The 19,781-nt window shown below is 38.6% G+C and overlaps 1 protein-coding gene across 1 annotated transcript in view; it reads right to left on the minus strand.

The window, feature by feature from the left end:
- LOC127410746 (cGMP-inhibited 3',5'-cyclic phosphodiesterase 3B-like) overlaps positions 1–19,781 on the minus strand; it is an 87,622-nt gene that overhangs the window by 16,068 nt on the left and 51,773 nt on the right. Inside the window, exons 2-12 of the mRNA XM_051645992.1 lie at positions 15,198–15,248; positions 13,574–13,822; positions 12,293–12,429; positions 11,060–11,166; positions 10,053–10,272; positions 9,836–9,927; positions 9,547–9,710; positions 7,799–7,933; positions 3,808–3,919; positions 3,539–3,652; positions 314–513 (exon numbers count right to left, since the gene is read on the minus strand). Coding sequence (XP_051501952.1) covers positions 314–513; positions 3,539–3,652; positions 3,808–3,919; positions 7,799–7,933; positions 9,547–9,710; positions 9,836–9,927; positions 10,053–10,272; positions 11,060–11,166; positions 12,293–12,429; positions 13,574–13,822; positions 15,198–15,248 — 1,581 coding nt within the window. The remainder of the gene's footprint in view (positions 1–313; positions 514–3,538; positions 3,653–3,807; positions 3,920–7,798; positions 7,934–9,546; positions 9,711–9,835; positions 9,928–10,052; positions 10,273–11,059; positions 11,167–12,292; positions 12,430–13,573; positions 13,823–15,197; positions 15,249–19,781) is intronic.

Below are 19,781 nucleotides of genomic sequence, written 5' to 3' on the forward strand. Positions count from 1 at the left end.
TGCTCTTGTATGCAAATCATTGATTATAACATTCTTTAAAATACTTCTGCAAAATAAAAAGGAAAGGCATATGGGTTTGAAATGACGTGGGTGAATAAATAATGACAAAAAAAATTTTCTTTGGTGAACTATTCCTTATGATGTTATGTTATGATGCAGTGTTCGCCTTTATTAGATAGGAAGGTGTAGGGGGAGAAAGGAAATGACAGAGGAGAAGAGGGGGAACAGGATCTGGAAAGGAACTCATTGGATCACCTGTGACAGGGCCGCATGAAATGTCGGAGCTCTGCCCAAAATTTGCAGCATCACTTACCTGAGGAGCGTTAGTGGCTACAAGAAAGGCATTTGTGCGACCAGGATGATCATAGTCATGCATAGCAGCTGCTACATATAGTGCCATGAGTTCCAGTGCAGGCAAATTCCAGGCCAGACAGCCGTAACTATCATCTGAGAAAGAGGAACTTTTGGACGTGGCATATGCCACCCTGCCTGGGGAGATTTCACTGTCCGAATCTAATAAAATATAAATAAAAAAAATCATAATTAACAACAGTGTTTAAATATTATTACATGTTCATTCTAGGTGATGGTTCATTTCACAAATCAGTACAGTGCTTTAGATAACTAGGTGGCATGTCAATTATTACCCAGCAGGTTCTCTTAACTTCTTTTTCTTGACTAAAAGGTCTGTTCGTTCAAAGTTTGATGCAACTAATGTGCCAAATAATCAAAGAAAAATTTCATATGAAAACAAATTAAATGAGGCCACTGCCCCCTTTTTGTCACTGCTGATTAAAAGTAAATGAGAATTATACAACAGGGTTCCCACACATTATGTCCAAAACATTTCCATGACTCCTTCAGTTGTTCATGAATACTGAATAAGAATTTAAAAAATAATTTAACAGAGACTGTCCTAAAAATAAAATAAACTAATATACAGTTGTGCTCAAAAGTTTGCATACCCTGGCAGAAATTGTGAAATTTTGGCATTGAATTTGAAAATATGACTGATCATGCAAAAAAATATTATCTTTTATTTAAGGATAGAGATCATATGAAGCCATTTATTATCACATAGTTGTTTGGCTCCTTTTTAAATCATAATGATAACAGAAATCACCCAAATGGCCCTGCTCAAAAGTTTACATACCCTTGAATGTTTGGCCTTGTTACAGACACACAAGGTGACACACACAGGTTTAAATGGCAATTAAAGTTTATTTTCCCACACCTGTGGCTTTTTAAATTGCAATTAGTGTCTGTGTATAAATAGTCAATGAGTTTGTTAGCTCTCATGTGGATGCACAGAGCAGGCTAGATACTGAGCCATGGGGAGCAGAAAAGAACTGTCAAAAGACCTGCGTAACAAGGTAATGGAACTTCATAAAGATGAAAAAGGATATAAAAAGATATCCAAAGCCTTGAAAATGCCAGTCAGTACTGTTCAATCAATTATTAAGAAGTGGAAAATTCAGGGATCTCTTGATACCAAGCCAAGGTCAGGTAGACCAAGAAAGATTTCAGCCACAACTGCCAGAAGAATTGTTCGGGATACAAAGAAAAACCCACAGGTAACCTCAGGAGAAATACAGGCTGCTCTGGAAAAAAGACGGTGTAGTTGTTTCAAGGAGCACAATACGACGATACTTGAACAAAAATGAGCTGCATGGTCGAGTTGCCAGAAAGAAGCCTTTACTGCACCAATGCCACAAAAAGCCCGGTTACAATATGCCTGACAACACCTTGACACGTCTCACAGCTTCTGGCACACTGTAATTTGGAGTGACGAGACCAAAATAGAGCTTTATGGTCACAACCATAAGCGCTATGTTTGGAGAGGGGTCAACAAGGCCTATAGTGAAAAGAATACCATCCCCACTGTGAAGCATGGTGGTGACTCACTGATGTTTTGGGGGTGTGTGAGCTCTAAAGGCACGGGGAATCTTATGAAAATTGATGGCAAGATGAATGCAGCTTGTTATCAGAAAATACTGGCAGACAATTTGCGTTCTTCTGCACGAAAGCTGTGCATGGGACGCTCTTGGACTTTCCAGCACGACAGTGACAGTAAGCACAAGGCCAAGTTGACCCTCCAGTGGTTACAGCAGAAAAAGGCGAAGGTTCTGGAGTGGCCATCACAGTCTCCTGACCTTAATATCATCGAGCCACTCTGGGGAGATCTCAAATGTGTGGTTCATGCAAGACGACCAAAGACTTTGCATGACCTGGAGGCCAAAACGAATAGGCAGCTATACCACCAGCAAGAATTTGGGGCCTCATAGACAACTATTACAAAAGACTGCACGCTGTTATTGATGCTAAAGGGGGCAATACACAGTATTAAGAACTAAGGGTATGCAGACTTTTGAATGGGGTCATTTAATTTTTTTCTTTGTTGCCATGTTTTGTTTTATGATTGTGCCATTCTCTTATAACCTGCAGTTGAATATGAATCCCATAAGAAATAAAAGAAATGTGTTTTGCCAGGTCACTCATGGTTTCTTTAAAAATGGTACATATATTACCAATTCTCCAAGAGTATGCAAACTTTTGAGCACAACTGTGTGTGTGTGTGTATATATATATATATATATATATATATATATATATATAAAACATTTCCTTGACTTTCTTATACTTTTGATATAAAAACATGCATTATAAATGTGAAACATTTTTTATTTACTTGGCATAAGACTGTGTGATTTTTGCATTAAGTTCAGTTCAGAGATTTCAGAAGCTATTTTTTTGCCATTATAAAATGTTGTCTGTGCTGCTAATTCAGATGTGAAAAGGCCTTAAAACATTGCTGATTAATTGCAACTTTTTAAACTCCACCAAGTGGCTGTATTCATGCATACTGTTTTAACAGTTTTTAATAACCACAATATTCTGAAGGCATACAGCACTCCTCAATCTCCTTCTGAAGATTTCTGATTTTTTTTTTTTTTGTAAATCAGCACTTGAGCCAGCTAAGGAAGTCACTGGTCTCAGTGATTTAACACCTCTGCTCGCCAGTGCTGGCAGCTGTGTGGACCAGCAGCAGAGTGACTCAGAGTGAACTCCATTTGAGAAATTACAAAGACCATCAGCAGACTTAAAATAAGTCCCAAACATGCTGAGCCAGCAGCCGGCGCAGATCTCAATCGCAATAGGGGATCTCTTATCGGATAGCATTTGCGCCTCTGGCTGAAATCACAAAAACAGGCTGGCAGCAATGGGTCCTAATTTATTTCTGATGGATCAGTGGGGTATTTGAGACATAATTAGATGACACATGACTGAGGATACAGATGTTCTAACCTGAATCTGTCCATCATTTACTCAATGCAGAAATGTGTGACTTCTTTTCCTCATTTAGTATTCATTTAGTCAACCACTTTAACCTGGAGCAACTTGATGTTAAGTGTCTTGTTCAAGGGCACAACGGTGATGGCCCACTGTGGGGATTGAACCAACAAACTTCCGGCTACCAGCCCAGATCTTTGACCACTACATCACTAAACTAGAATGGAGTGTGAGAGCCCAAACGTACCTGTATCACTTCCTGTGACATGCTCATTATGGATTTGCTGAAAGCCTGGGATTGGCTGGGTGGTGAGATACCACACTGCATGTAGGACGTCAGTGGCATGGACACGGTTGTGATCTAAAGAACGAACCGGGATAACACTTTAATGCTTCACTGGAAACAGTTTCAACAGTTTAAAATTATACAAATCTGCATTGAAGTCCAATTTGAGTAATACTGGAACAATCTTAATCCCCAGTTTTCAAGTTCAACTTCAAGAGTTTTATTCTCACAGGGGATATCACGATAGCCATTCTCCAGAGCACAAAAGTACATCATGAATTCCCGGACAGGGATTTTGAAGATCTCGAACAGACCCGTGTCCTGGAACAAAGTGTATGCCACCTGAGAGAATGTAACACAAACAGAACTTCATTAAGACAAGACAACCAGTGAGCCATCAAATCCCTGCAGATTAATGCTTATTAGATACTGAACACACAGTGCAGACAGGGACCATTAGCACTACATTCAACTAATTCAAATTAAATGTCATTCACATCAAAAAAGTTCTAATAAGCTATAAAAGCCAGCAGTTGGTTGGATTTAACTTTAAAGAAATTGTTTTAAAGGGAAAGTTCACCCAAAAATGAAAATTCTCACATTTACTCATGCCCTCCCAGATGTGAATTTTTTTTTTTTTTCTGCGGAACACAAACAAAGATTTTTAGAAGAATATCGCAGCTTTGTAGGTCCATATAATGCAACTATACATCTCCACTTTCACATTCTTCTTCTTTTGTTTTTGGCAATTCACATTCTTTGTGCATATCGCCACCTACTGGACAGCAAGAAGAATTGATAGCAAATAAGGACTTAAATATTGATCTGTTTCTCACCCACAATTACATCACTTCAGAAGACATGGATTAAACCACTGGAGTCGTATGTGAAAGTGGAGATGTATGCCTTTATGTTCTTTTTGGAGCTTTAAAATTTTGGCCACCATTCAATTGCATTGTATGGACCTACAGAGCTGAGATATTCTTCTAGAAATCTTAATTTGTGTTCTGCAGAAGCAAAAGTCATACACATCTGGGACAGCATAGGGGGGAAGTAAATTATGAGAAAATTCTCCTTTTTGGGTGAACTAATCCTTTAATTTACTAAAGAACAACCTTGATTTTAGCCAATAGCAGCGTGTATATATTTGATGTGAATGCTGATGCGGAAGCAGCAGCGGAAGTGGCATCCCTTGTATGAAGACCTACTACTTGTGTAAAGACCAGCAAGTCTACCTGTGCGAGTCCACCGAACAAGGACACTGACAAGGCGCCACTTACCAAAGCACTTATCTTTTTTTTCTTTTTTTTTTTTTTTTTACTATTTTCCTTATACATTCCCATATGTCTACTCCACACATAACATGTGCCCAAGCACATAACATGTGCCCGCGGCTTAAAAATCATTATTTAACCCCACACAAGTCGAACTCTACAAACCAGTCTCTATCATCCCATTCATGGTGAAAACACTTGACAGGACAGTTTTCAATCAGATCTCTGCCTATATCTCGCAAAACAAGCTGCTGGATGACAATCAGTCAGGCTTCAAAAGTGGACATTCCACCGAGACCGCCTTGCTGTCTGTCGCTGAGACAGGTGAGAGCTGGATCCAGATTATCCATCCTGATTCTACTGGACCTTTCTGCAGCCTATGACACAGTCAACCATCAGATCCTTCTGTCCACCCTCTCTACTCTGGGCATCACAGGAACTATACTTGGCTGGTTTAAGTCCAATCTCTCAGGTAGGTCCTTCAAGGTAGCCTGGAGAGGTGAGGTATCCAAGTCACATCAGCTACTTACTGGAGTACTTCAGGGCTCAGTGCTTGGGCCACTTCTCTTCTCTATATACACAACATCACTGGGACCCATCATTCAAGCACATAGGTTCTTTTACCACTGCTACACCGATGACAGACAGCTCTACTTGTCTTTCCAGCCCAACAACACCACGGTGGCTGCTCGAATCTCGGCCTGTTTGGCATATATCTCGGCCTGGATGAAGGAACACCACCTGCAACTTAACCCAGCCAAGACTGAGCTCCTCGTCTTTCCAGCCAACCCTGCTGTTGAACACAACATCACCATTCTGCTGGGTTCAACTATAATAACGCCTTCCAAAACGGTCAGAAATCTAGGGGTAACCATCGATAACCAACTCAGTTTCACAGACCACATCTCAAAGACAGCACGATCATGTAGATTTACACTCTACAGTATCAGGAAAATAAGACCCTTCCTCTCTGAACATGCCACACAACTTCTTGTTCAGTCACTTGCCATAACTAGACTGGACTACAGTAACGCTCTCATTGCAGGCCTCCCTGCATGTGCAATTAGGCCCCTGCAAATGATCCAGAATGCAGCAGCACATCTGGTCTTTAATGAACCAAAGAGAGCGCATGTTACCCCACTCCTTGTCGTATCAAATTCAAGGCTTTGATGTGGCATAAAGAACAGTCACTGGGTCTGCCTCAGCGTACCTAAAATAATTTCTGCAGAGCTGCGTTCTCACCAGAAGCCTGTGGTCGGCTAATGAGCGGCACCTTGTTGTACCAACACAAAGAAGCACCAAAACACTTTCCCGGACTTTGGTTTCACTGTACCACGTTGGTGGAATGACCTTCCCAACTCCATCCGTGAAGCAGACTCACTTTCTGTCATCAAAAAATGGTTAAAACACATCTTTTCCATGAGCACTTAACCATTCACTCATAATATATATATATATATATATATATATATATATATATATATATATATATATATATATATATATATACATACACCGATTAGCTACAACATTAAAACCGCCTGCCTAATATTGTGTAGGTCCTCCTCATGCCGCCAAAACCGTGCCAACCCGTATCTCAGAATTGCATTCTGATATGCAATTCTTCTCACCACAATGGTACAGAGTGGTTTTCGGAGTTACTGTAGACTTTGTCAGTTCGAACCAGTCTGGCCATTCACTGTTGACCTCTCTAATCAATAAGGCATTTCCATCCACAGAACTGCCGCACTCTGGATGTTTTTTGTTTTTGGCACCATTTGGTGTAAATTCTAGTGACTGTTGTGTGTGAAAATCCCAGGAGATCAGCAATTACAAAAATACTCATACCAGCCCATCTGGCACCAACAATCATCCATGCCATTATCTAATCAGCCAATCGTGTGGCAGCAGTGCAGTGCATAAAATCATACAAATACGGGTCAGGAGCTTCAGTTAATGTTCACATCAACCATCAGAATGGGGAAAAAAACGTGATCTCAGTGATTTGGACCGTGGCATGATTGTTGGTGTCAGACAGGTTGGTTTGAGTATTTCTGTAACTGCTGATCTCCTGGGATTTTCACGCACAGTCACTAGAATTTACTCCGAATGGTGCCAAAAACAAAAAACATTCAGTGAGCGGCAGTTCTGTGGACGAAAATGCCTTGTTGATGAGACAGGTCAAACAGAGAATGGTTGGACTACAATAACGCTCTCATTGCAGGCCTCCCTGCATGCGCAATTAGGCCCCTGCAAGGCATTTCCATCCACAGAATTGCCACTTTGGTGAAGTACCAATTTCCTTCCAAAATAGCAAAATCTGTACATTATTCCACCAGTGTATATTCTTGTTGCACTCTAATCTGTCTTGGATACTACTAGTCTGATGCTAGTGAAGCTTTGTAAGATTCCAGAGACAAGCAATCTGTATGTCCACTATGAATGCAACACTGCAGCACAATGTGGCACAATCTCAGTCAATCACAACAATTTTTCATGTTTTATACAATTATAAGAAGCTTGATATTGGACCAGAGGGGCAATAACTGCAGTCAGACTACCTGTCGTGACACCCAGAAATAGAAACCAAAAAAACAATCAAATAGAAAGAATGTCCCATTGCTCATCTCTGTCGATTAGGACAAAAACCCAGATTAACATGAGAGAGATATTATTTATCGCTTGTCGCTTTATCACATCTGGTTAGGACATGGTGTTAGGGTGTTTTCACACTTGATCCCTCTTTAAAAAAAACAAACTCAGACCTCTTTAAGTGAATCAAAAAGTGAACGGAGCAAGAGAAAAAAAAGTTGTTGCATTCAAACTGTCCCTGGCCTTAAAAGTGGAATCTTGTCCACTTTAGCCATTATCCATTCATAGTTATGGTTCTTGCTCCATTGTCAATTAACACTACATTAATAAGAGTGAAGAATAGTGAAGCACTAACATAGCTGAGAATCCTGCCAGTCTTCCCTCCCGTCATGTCCATCAACTCAAAGATCTGGAAGTTCCAGGTGTTGATCTTCTCCATGAGTGATTCATGCTCTACCAGCATGGGATCCAACGTGAACGCTTCCTCTCCCTGCCAGAGATCAAACACAGAGAGCAGAGTGAAGGGAGATGATGACATTTTGTGATCATCTACATTCAGTTTGGCCTTACAACAAAAGCTGTGCTGAACCACTCTTAAAGGAACATTTCACCGAAAAATAAAAATGTACTATACATTTACTCACCCTCATGCCATTCCAGATGTGTATGACTTTCTTTCTTATGCTGAACACAAATTATTTGAAGAATATTTCAGCTCTGAAGGTCCATACAATGCAAGTGAATGGGTGCCAAAATCCTGAAGCTCCAAAAAGCAAATAAAGCCATCATAAAATTAATCCATACGACTCAAGTGGATTAATTAATGTCTTCTGAAGCAAAACGCTAGGTGTAACAAAAAGATCAATAATTAAAACTTTAACTATAAAATTTAGCTTCTGCCCATCTGTGGTTTGCAGGATTATGAGGGTTGCGTGATGAAAGCGCATTGGAAAGTTCACGCGAGAACTGGTGCATGAAATACGTAAAATACGGAAGCACAGTGTTGTTTACAACAGAGGAGGAGGAATGTTATACAGAGGCTGACTTGCTTTTGCTATAGATTTGTATTTGTATCTGTTTCTTTTTCAAGATTTTTTTAAGGTGCTTGCGTGTGCTTATCCTTGATGCCTCAACCTATCATCGCAAGAGGAAAGACTAATTTTTCACAGATTCCTTAATGATCCTGAGCAACTGAAGCTGTGGCTGCTCACTGACCCATTGAGTCACTCAAAATATTGAGGGTGTGCAGTGAACATTTTTCCCCTACCAATTTCCAAGAAGCAGTTTGAACTCCACCGGAAGCAAACATTTTTAATAAAAAAAATTACTGGATTACTTTTATGATGCCTTTATGTGCTTTTAGGAGCATCAAGATTTTGGAACCCATTCACTTGCATTGTATGGACCTACAGAGCTGAAATATTCTTCCAAAAATCTTCAATTGTGTTCAGCAGAAGAAAGAAAGTCACACATCTGGGATGGCATGAGTGTGAGTAAATTATGAGAATTTTCATTTTTGGGTGAACTACCCTTTTAAGTCATTCCAGATGTCTTTTACAGTGATAACGAAAACATTTTACTGAGTCAGCTCATTTACGTTATCCTCGCATGCTCTTACAGTAAACCCCCTTTGGGGAGAACAATGAACCACGGGCTTGCAGAGAGAGCCACTCAAAATCCACAGCTATAAATCCAGCAACCACATCATAATGTAAAAGCATGGGAATGCAAATAAGCACAATGCATCTGCAGCAAGATCTCTGACCAAGCTATAAACTGCTTGGTTACCACAGCAGAGCTCTGTTCTGATTGTTCAACAGCTGGCCACTTTAACAACTGCCAGATTGACCAATAAAAGCAGTGAGAGAGCGGTAGGATTGAGACAAGGGGATTTCAGGTTATGTGGAGAAAATCTCTTCTCTTACAGGCTTTCTAAGGCAACCATTATAAACAGCACTTCATAAATTACAATTACTCATCCACAAGCAACACTAGATCTTGATTTTGGTTCCCGAGGCAATGTTTTAGACATTAATATAATGAAACCATGTGGGGATAAAGTGAAGTATTGTGTTAGTGTGTGTGTGTGTGTGTGTGTTTTACCTCAGGATCTGGTGAGGACTGCTTGGTACTTAAAGTCTGTTCCTCTTCTTCGGTCTGGCTTTTCAGTTTTATCCCTGCTGTGTCTGGAGTTTTCTCCTCCAGAGACTCAGCCTCCATGCTCTCCTCTCGAATCAGGTTTTCCCCTCTATACTCCACACCTTCAGCTAAGAAAGCGAGCAAAAGCATCATTTTGACCGTCAATTTAAAAGATACTGATCTCTTCAGGAAAGATGCGACTCTGTTGTGAGTAATAGTGGCTGTCTTGTAATAATGTACCTTTTTAACCTACCTGAGCGCATTCGTTGCATTTCACTGGATGCTGGGTGATTGCCCTCACCCACTTCCACACTGGAGACACTCTTCAGCATCTGCCGGCCACAACTATAAAAAAAACAAAACACACATTTAAAACACCATCAATTCATTCTCTCATTAGGCACAGCCCAATTGGTCTCCTCTGAGTGTCAAGACAGAATAGGAGGAAGATGTTGCAAAAGTTACAGCACCTGGTGCACAAAGGGACCGAAGCAGGGCCACGATACTGCTGCTGGAAATCAGGTGAGCTCAGTGTGAAGCCCAGAGGTTTGTGCAGGTTGACGCTGGGCTTGGTGAGGAAATCAGCCGTGTCTGGAAACTCCACAGGAGAGCGCGTGACCATAGAGGAGCCGGGAACAACAGGGAGGCTGTGACTCGGTGAGCTGACCGGACTCAGGCTAGGAGATGCACCTATGGACATATGAAAGAAAAGGTTGCATGCAGGGTCCAAAATTCGCACTCGCCATGCACCAAATGCCTTGTAACTTTTCAAAAGAATTGCAAAATAATGCACTGAAATTGCAAAGCAGGGGAAAGAATAATCTTTCAACCATTTTCTCAATGTGAGCACATCAAATCAAAGAGATCGTACACTCTACTGAAGAAGATAAGATTGGTCACTTATGTGCATCTTCTAGAACTTTTACCTTTTACCATAAAAAGTATATAAAAGAAAGCAAATATTTAATGTAGAGACACATTCCTGGCATTAAGACACCAAAACAGCTAAATTAAATAATTATTTTGTCACAGGGAGAAAAATCTATGTTTTCAAGGAAATAATGCAAAACTACAAGAGACAAAGTCCAAAAACAAGGTTTGCAGACACATGGGCCACAAAAATCCAAATAGAAAAGAAAGCTTGCACACCACTGTTATTTAAATAGACAGACCACTTTATGTGAGATTACTGCAAATGGGAAAATGTTTAGTTCACAGGAGACCTGCAACACGGCCAATAAAAAATATTTATGGCCAATAATTTTCTCAATTTACCTGCCATTGGCAAGAAAATAAGAAAAGACCTGGACTCTGACTGCATGTGACGCAAAGGCCACTGTCACAATGATGGTTTTTCCATATACTCTGGTACGTGCATGCTTTATTGTCACTTTGCCTGACTAATCACACATTTCTGCTATGATTGAACATATTAGATATGAAAGGAGAAGCTATTTTGCTTTTGATAGGTGCTGACCTGGTCTTCTGGGGACAGTGTGGCCGTAGTTGAGGGTAACGGAGGAGGATCTTGGTTTAGGGATGGTGAGCAGGTTGCTGTTGGGCCCATTAGACACGCAACTTTGGCTGCAGGGTACAAATGTATAGAAGTCACTAATAAGTTAAGTTTACATTACTCCTAATCAACAAACAAAGAGACACAGCATCTTTGAAAGATTTTTATATGCCACATCAGTTGCAGCCAGATTCCTTTCAAACACTGCCACCCAGAGGACAAACAGAACAATTACACAATGCAGGAGGTCCTTATAAACCTACAACTACAATCTAACTGCCTACCGAAAATAAAGTTTGGTGATCTTACATCATACTTGTCAGTTCACTTTTGACAACTTCCAACAATCCACAGATATCAGTGCACCACATTCAGAAATTAACTAGGGCTTGGGGAAAAATGTCAAAAATGCCCCACATATTAACAATGTGGAAGCAAAAATGTCTGTCAACATTTTTTATCTGTGATATAACATTAAATATGTTACTCTATTCTAAGCCTGTCTAGTTTTTGGGTTTAGTGCCTCTGCAGACACCACAGTGACATGTAGCTGTAAAATATCAGTATTATGTCTCAGAGGTATCTGCTTTAAAAACATCTATCTAATAAGTAGTAGTTTTTGAAAAAAGACACTAAAAGATTATACATATTTATTACTAACTCCATAACTTGAAACAGACTGTATTGAAATCATACTGATGACAGACAGTAGAAAGCTTTATAATCTAACACTGGGACTAGCCAATTGTTTTAAAATATATATTCTAGCAGAGAGTTTACGGTTGCACTTTATTTTACAGTACAGTGTACTTTCGGTATACTTACAGTGTACTTACCCAAGAAAGTACTGAGTAATATTAGGTAACTACATGTACTTAGTATGGGTTAAGGTTAGGGTTGGGGTTAGGTTTAGGGTTAGTGCCTTGTTATTACTACAGTTGTTGTAATTATTTAGTAGGTAAATGTACTTGATTTTATTGGTAACATTCATAATAGTAAATAATTATCATATTTATTATAAAAATGCCCCACAAAATGAATTGAAGGGGGCAAATTTAGCCTTTTAATAAAAAGTTACTTTATGACACTGCAGTACACCCATGCTCCTTTCTTGGTCCTTTGCTTTACTCATCTGGGGCCACATGTGTTAGTTTTAGAGATACTCAGGAGGGAAAGTGTAGTCATGAGAGGTCTGACCTGCTGAGCTCAGAATGAGATCTCTTTCCATTGGTGCGTTCCCAGCGTGAGGCGGCAGACTCCAGGGGAGGCAGAGAGGAAGAGGCTGAACTGCGCCTCAACTGAGGTGTGGGTAGACTGTTCCTGCTGCTCAGACCCTAAACACAAGTCATGTAGTATGTAGTAATTAGTCAGGGGTAAATTTTTAATTTAGCAGATGCGACTTACAGTTTTGTAAGTTTATTTAAAAAACACCTAGTTCAAAATCTCTGGGACAAAGGTACTTTTAAGAAATGTCAGGTCGTGGCAAGTTGTCACATGCGTTTAATTTGTTATAAATGTATTAATTACAATTAGGCATGTGACGGCATAAAATTATCATATCACGATAATTAATCACAGTATACGGATCATGGTATTTTATTGAATTACAAAACGGGTTGAAAGATAAATAAACTTTATCGTTGTTCTTAATTACAAGATTTAGTAACTTGTTTTGTACTTTTTAAATGAAAAGATCACAAAAAGTAACTTTGCAAAGATCAAACCATATAAGGCTCAAAGAAACATGGTGGCTTTCAAAGTTGAGTTCGAGTCCAATGCTTCTATTTTGCATTTATCTAATTTATTACGGTTTATTTTAATTGCAAATTAACAAGTAACAACAATGGAAACATTTAGAGGGAAAGGTTTAATTGAAAAAGAAACATGACATTTGGCATGTCTTCCTATTACTGTAAGAGTTAGAGTGTTGGGAATGTTGATTTATTCATGGAAATTCTACAGTACATTCATAAAAATCTACATTTGGTTAATAGGTCATCCAGAAATTTTCATTGTATTTTGAAGTGCTCACGATAACAGTATTGTGCATGTTAATTATCACGGTTTCCCTTTTTATTTAATATCGGCAAATATCTAATTACAATACAAGTTGGCCAAAATATATCAAAATGGTTTGATATTATTATGCAACGTAGTATGACAACATGCCCCACTACTGGGCCATATTGTCACAAAAGGTCAATGTGTGCTCAATGTATTGGTGTCTTTTCTCCTGAGCAATAAGGGTGGAAATGTTCAATAGCTTATTGGTAGCCAAGACATTAAGGTATGTGCACTATATAGATATTGACATTCAACAATAAACCTACTCTGAGAAATATCTGCTGGAGAAAAATTGTGGCAACTAGACCCGATCTCATCTATAAATAATCAATGAATATCCATCTTGGGTAGGCTGTAGTGTTCAAAAAGTAAAATCATCTCTGGTGCCTTCCTCTTGTCATCCTGCTCACCTACCTTAAGTGGCTTTCTGTCTCCTCTCTCTGAGGGGTCTTCTATCTCAGCACAGGGGTAAAAGCCAGGGAAGGGGGTGAAGGGGTTGACCCGGGGCCGACAGGACCCAGAGAAAGCTCCCATGAGACTGCTGACGCTGCGCAGTGAAGAGAGAACATGGGGCGAGAGAGAGGGGTCCAGCAGCAGGTCTGACACCAGATTCCTGGCCTCATTTATCACAGAGAGATCCACACCATTCCCACTCACTGCACCCTATGTATGTATACACAATACACATTTCAGTATCAATAGAATGACTGGTTAAAGAAGACAACACATGTAATATCCCCCCCTTCGCCAATACATGGCCTGCATCTGGAGACTTATACTGCCTCCTTGTGGTCATTTAGAGGTACAAAAGGATCTCAAACATACAGCATGCAATGCCACACTGCTCCAGACTTACACAAGTAGTAACTGTAGCAAAAGAATGACTCATTCTCAGAGCTATCCATTTGATAAATCCAGCCAAGTGCCAGAGACAGCTTTTGATGATATCCACTCAGTGGAGGAGAAAAAAAAAAAAAAAAAATGTTCATAATGATATTACGGGAAGAACTCAGGGTATCTATAAACTTGGCTAGCTTTAATCCATATTCAGTCTTGTGCGTACATGCTGAGCTCATTTTATTGACTGTATTTAATTCAGACCTACATAATTTTTTTTGAGGGGAGGTGGGTTCTGATGAATAGCAGCACTGCTGCGACCTGAGTGTGCGCACGCTCACATGTGTGTATATGCGTGTGATAAAAGTGCTCAGTGAGCACTTCCTCCTGGATTTGACGTCATTCAGCAAACTTTATGTGAGCCAGGATAAGGGTTATCTACTCGCAGGCCTGCCGCTGTAATGAGCGGCGGGCAGATAGAGGCTACAGGCCTCGGCATGCGAACACGTTACAATCCGTCCTGAGACAGATGACACAAGGCTTGTTCAGACAGAAAAAAGGACAGTGAGGATGCAGGGAAATGGACCACAAAAGCTTGTTTTAGGCACATGTACATAGAGCATTATAACATAAAAAACAGACACAAAATTTTTTTCAATATTTCTAACAAGATGGAAGTTATGAATTAATGATTACCACCAAGATCAGGGTTACCGTACCTTTTGACCAGTGAAATTCCATGACTGTTTCCAGTCATTTCTGATTACTGGATAAGGATTTTAAAAATAATTTTGCAGAGATTACACTCATAATGAGCCATTTCTAACCGATACATTTAAGTGCTAAGCATTTGATTAATATTTATTAATATTAATATTTATTAAAATTATATGAATATTTCCATAACTTTTCACAATTTTTAAATTTCCTGATATTTCCAGGTTTTGCATGACTGTGAGAACCCTGCAAGATAGCAAGTTAAAACTGTGCATTACCTAAAATGTAAATGATTTATGAATAATGGATGTAGATTACATAATATGGTAATTAAAAGTGAATTAAAAAATAAAACAAATCGAGACTAAGCATGTCTGGATATTGTTAAATATTGTAATATACAGTTACCTTATAAAAGTATCATGATAATTGTGCAGAAGAAAAACAGATGAGTTTTGCTCCAGTAAACTGGAGCAGTACTTACCTGATATTGTGGCTTGTACCATTGTTTCAGATCCCAGTCCCACAGGATCATCTAAAAGAACACAAAACAAAGGCTTATTAAAGCACACTTCATTCATAACTGTCACCCTGCACAAAAACTATGGAAAGTAAAGACAAAGAAGCAGGTAAAGGAGTTATTTTTGTGTTGCTGAAGCGCCTATATCCAACGTTAAAAATAAACACTTCTAGGTATTTCTATGTACAACAGTTAGTTTGATGTGGGAATGAATACTTTGTCAACACCTGAACAAGACATTTTGTGAGCTGAAAGTTGCTAAATGAAAACCTTTCTTCTTGCAAAAAGAAAAAAAAAGAAAAAGAAAACCACTCTTTAACCACAATGAGACGTCAACAATGGCGCTCACAGATCTTATCTAACCAAACTACGTCATTTGACTGCATTTCCACATTATCTACCTCAGAAAGTCACCCAGCAGAAGCCAAGTTCCACAACGCTATCACTAAGATAGGTCACAGACCGGGTCTGTTTTCTGGTATCATGGTCATTTTTACAGTTACAACTGAAAACACAGTTGTCTAAATTATAATAGTATGCTCGAATGTTCTGTAAACTATAACATGTTCTATGAAATGACTCGAGTGTGAATCCATTTAAACCACATAATAAGACGTCCAAACTCAAGGCAAACTTTTTGTGCACCAAAGCAACCTCAACATTTACAGCAAAAATAAAAAAGTTAATGTACACAAATAGGTGTTTGATCTAATCAAAACATTTCATTTCAACTTATGTCAGTCAGCTAAATAATATTTTTTAGCAAATTTATGAAGCTTTAACCCAGTTTGCATAGTTGCAAATTTGAAATAATAATTGTAAACATTTATGTAAACAAAATAATTAAAAAATTAAACGACAAGAATTTAGGTGAAAACTTCTCTGAATGTATAAGAGAAATTTTATGTTGCGAAAAATTATTTTTTAAAGTACAAACAATCAATGCAGTTTCATAATTAATATGAGGTCATAAAATATTAATGTCAAATAATTATACATGTGTAAAATTGTTTCAAATTTAGCTTAAGTATTTAATGTCAACAACCACTTAGTTTGTATTTTCTAAACCAAGGAGTCTAAGTTTACTGCTTACAACAATCAAGGCAGATAAAATAACTTATTTCATGGATCAACTTTTGCATAAATGACTGTTGCAACCAGCCAAGCACAAATCAATAAGAGTTCAGTGGTGGTATCAATAAAACAGCATTAGAGTCACGAAGTCTTAATAATTAGATAATGCTTGAGAGAATTCTCTGCCCACAGCAGTGAATATGTGAGCCGTCGCCATGTTAAACACAGAGAGCCCACTGTACTTTAGCAGCAGCTCATTGTTTGACCACAAGAGGGAGTGCTGGTGATATGTGAGAGAACAGCCTGCTCTCTCTCAGAACAACAAGGCCTCTGCACCTGCACTAGCCCTGTCAAATGTGTCACTTCCAGAGGCTCTAATCTTTATAACCAGCAGCTCTCACAGATGCTCAGAGCAGTCCAAACGGCATGGCCAGCGACTTAAAACACACACACACACAAACACACTCACTGAGCAACAGATGGATCTGATCTTAAACACACTTACCAGTGAGACTGCAAACTTTTCATTTCATCTGGCTTGATGCATCAATACAAAAAATACAATATATATATATATATATATATATATATATATATATATATATATATATATATATATATATATATAATAATAAAAAAAAAAAAAAAAAAGAGTAATGAATGAACAACATCAAGCTGCTTCAACACAAATAATAGCTGATTTAAGCTTAAATTTCTCTCCAGTCCATGTTTGGATTGGGAGTGGTTCAAGATGTATAAGCGGAGTGGTCTAACTCTCCTTTAGATCAGATGTTTCACTGATCAGATAGAGATGATCCCTGTTAGTCGTCAGCCTCTGCTTAATGCTGGATTTTTAGTATGGCAAATAAGCACTGTCATGGCAACCTGACAGAGGCCAGCAAATAATGGTACAAACGTCATGGTAACCAGGATGGTGGGAGATAGATGGCAGAGAGCTGTTTCAGAAGAAGGTGTCTGACGTTGTGAACACTCACACAAATACAGCAAACCTTATCTGCGTCAAAAATGGCCGGCTGCTTCACAACATTGGATACTTCAGTATATCAGTCAATGACTGGAAAACATTTCACCATCAAGTGTATGGCATACACCTAGTTATCTTCCTAAATGCTGAAGCTACCCCCTTCAGAGAGGCTGACAAGGTCACCGTGAGGCTAAAAATGTACTTCAATCTCACATTTAATCTCGCTTTACTTTTGTTCTTTACGGTCTATTTAACTAATTAACTTTACAGAGAGAAAGTTAGATTAGAAGAAAAATAAAGGTGCAGTCGGTTTCAAACCTCAAATCTGCAGTCAAAACATCAAATCTGTTTCCTTGAAAGTGTGTTACAATTTAGTGTATGCAAGTCAATGACAAATAAGTATATCCAAGATGATGAAAATGAAAAATCTTGCTTAAAACACGTTTCCAGTTTTTAGATGTGAAATATGTGTATTCATGTTGCTGAAGATCATTTATATGATTTTGTTGATTAAATGTCAAGTGGTGTAACCATCAAGTAAAAACTTTACACTAATAAGGTTTACATTTTACTTAAATCTTGAATATTTTGGGGTGTACACATCTCAAACATTATTTTTGCTTTAAAGTTTTCACATATTTTTCAAAGTAAAAAGCTTTTTTTTTTTTTTTTTTTTTTTTTACAAATACCATTTATTGAATCCATTTTAAATACAAATTCATCATATAAGGTCTATTGACTATATACTGTAAGGTCAAAGTCATCATATCATGCTCTTACCTGTGTAACTCCAAACCATATCCATCCAAAAATGATATCCTTGTTAATTTTAACTGACAATAAGTGCTAATATGTATAAATAGGCAAATTTATATGACATGTGGGTTCAGAGCCAAGACTGATATTACATTCACTTCTGTGTTTAAGTGAGGCAGAAATAAAGAGGGTACATTTAAGGCACCATTTAAAAAAACTTGCACTACTATGATGACATGATAAGAGTGTCAGCGAGTGTAGATGTGTGAGAGTGTAAGTGAGTGCTGTGTGTTTGTGTGAGAGTAAATGAGTGAGAGAATCTCAGCTGAGAGGCTAAATAGCTTCACACCACCACGAAGCACAAGGCCAACCAGAGCTGGCCAAACAAAAACAGCACCATACAACCCACTGCACTACACAGAGCCTGTCAAAGGCTTCATCAACACACAACAGGCCTGCCAGTGAACCAGAACAATCACCCAACCACCAATGAGCGCTGACATATCACCTTACATGCCATCCACAAACCAAACACATTTAGACTGGAGAGAGACAGAAAGAGAGAGAGAGAGAGAGAGAGAGAGAGAGAGAGAGAGAGAGAGGGGGGGGGGGGGGGTGACCAGTCTGTACATGCTTTTATGAAAATGAGAAATCCTTTTTGAGTATCAAAATCATTATAAGAAAATGTTGCATGATCTGAGATTTAAGGCGATGAAAGTGTGCTTCAACGTCAAACTCAAAATCAGTTTCAAAAGCTATTGAAATATTTTTCACTGGCTTTGTTAGTATGGGGCTTTCCAGCTGGGTGTTTATGATGGATCTACAAAGGGGTTTCATGATGCTAATGGAAAATAAAATTAAATAAAATAGAAATGCATAAAAAATATATACAAATTAAACCATGAAAATAGAACACTTCCTTATAAAAAATTTAAATAAAATAATTTCTTGAGATAACATGAAGATGTTGTGATATTCACTATAAGTTTTAAAGGAATAGTTCACCCAAAAAAAAAAGTTCTCATCATTTATTCACCCTCATGTCATCCCAGATGTGAATGACTTTCTTTCTTCTGCTAAACACAAATTAAGATTTTTAGAAGAATATCTCAGCTCTGTAGGTCCATACAATGCAAGTGGATGGTGATCCGCACTTTAAAGCACCAAAAAGCACAGACGGTCATAGTAAAAGTTATTCATACGACTCCAGTGGTTAAATTAATGTCTTCTAAAGCGATACGATCGCTTTGGGTGAGAAACAGATCAATATTTAATTTCCTTTTAAATATAATTTTTTTACTTCCAGTTGCTCTCCAAAATGCATCCATGAGATGAATCAGTTCACTCTGCCTCTAGCATGACGTAAGCACATTGGCATGTTCACGCGAGAACTGTCCAATACAACCGTAAGTGCAGCTTGATTTGTTTACAAGAGAATGCTGTTCACAAGCTTCATTGGTTTTGATTTCATTTGAACATGTCAGCGAGTTTATGTCACATGAGAGGCAGCGTGAACTGATTCCCCTCATGGACACACATCAGAGAGCGACTGGAAGTGAACAATTATAGTGAAAAGGACTTAAATATTGATCTGTTTCTCACCCAAAATGATCTAATCACTTTAGAAGACGTTAATTTAACCACTGGAGTCGTATGGATTACTTTTACTATGACCGTCTGTGCTTTTTGGAGTTTTGCAGTTCTGATCACCATCCACTTGCATTGTATGGACC

The sequence above is a fragment of the Myxocyprinus asiaticus genome, chromosome 1, assembly GCF_019703515.2.
Source record: "Myxocyprinus asiaticus isolate MX2 ecotype Aquarium Trade chromosome 1, UBuf_Myxa_2, whole genome shotgun sequence".
NCBI classification, from domain to species: Eukaryota; Metazoa; Chordata; class Actinopteri; order Cypriniformes; family Catostomidae; genus Myxocyprinus; species Myxocyprinus asiaticus.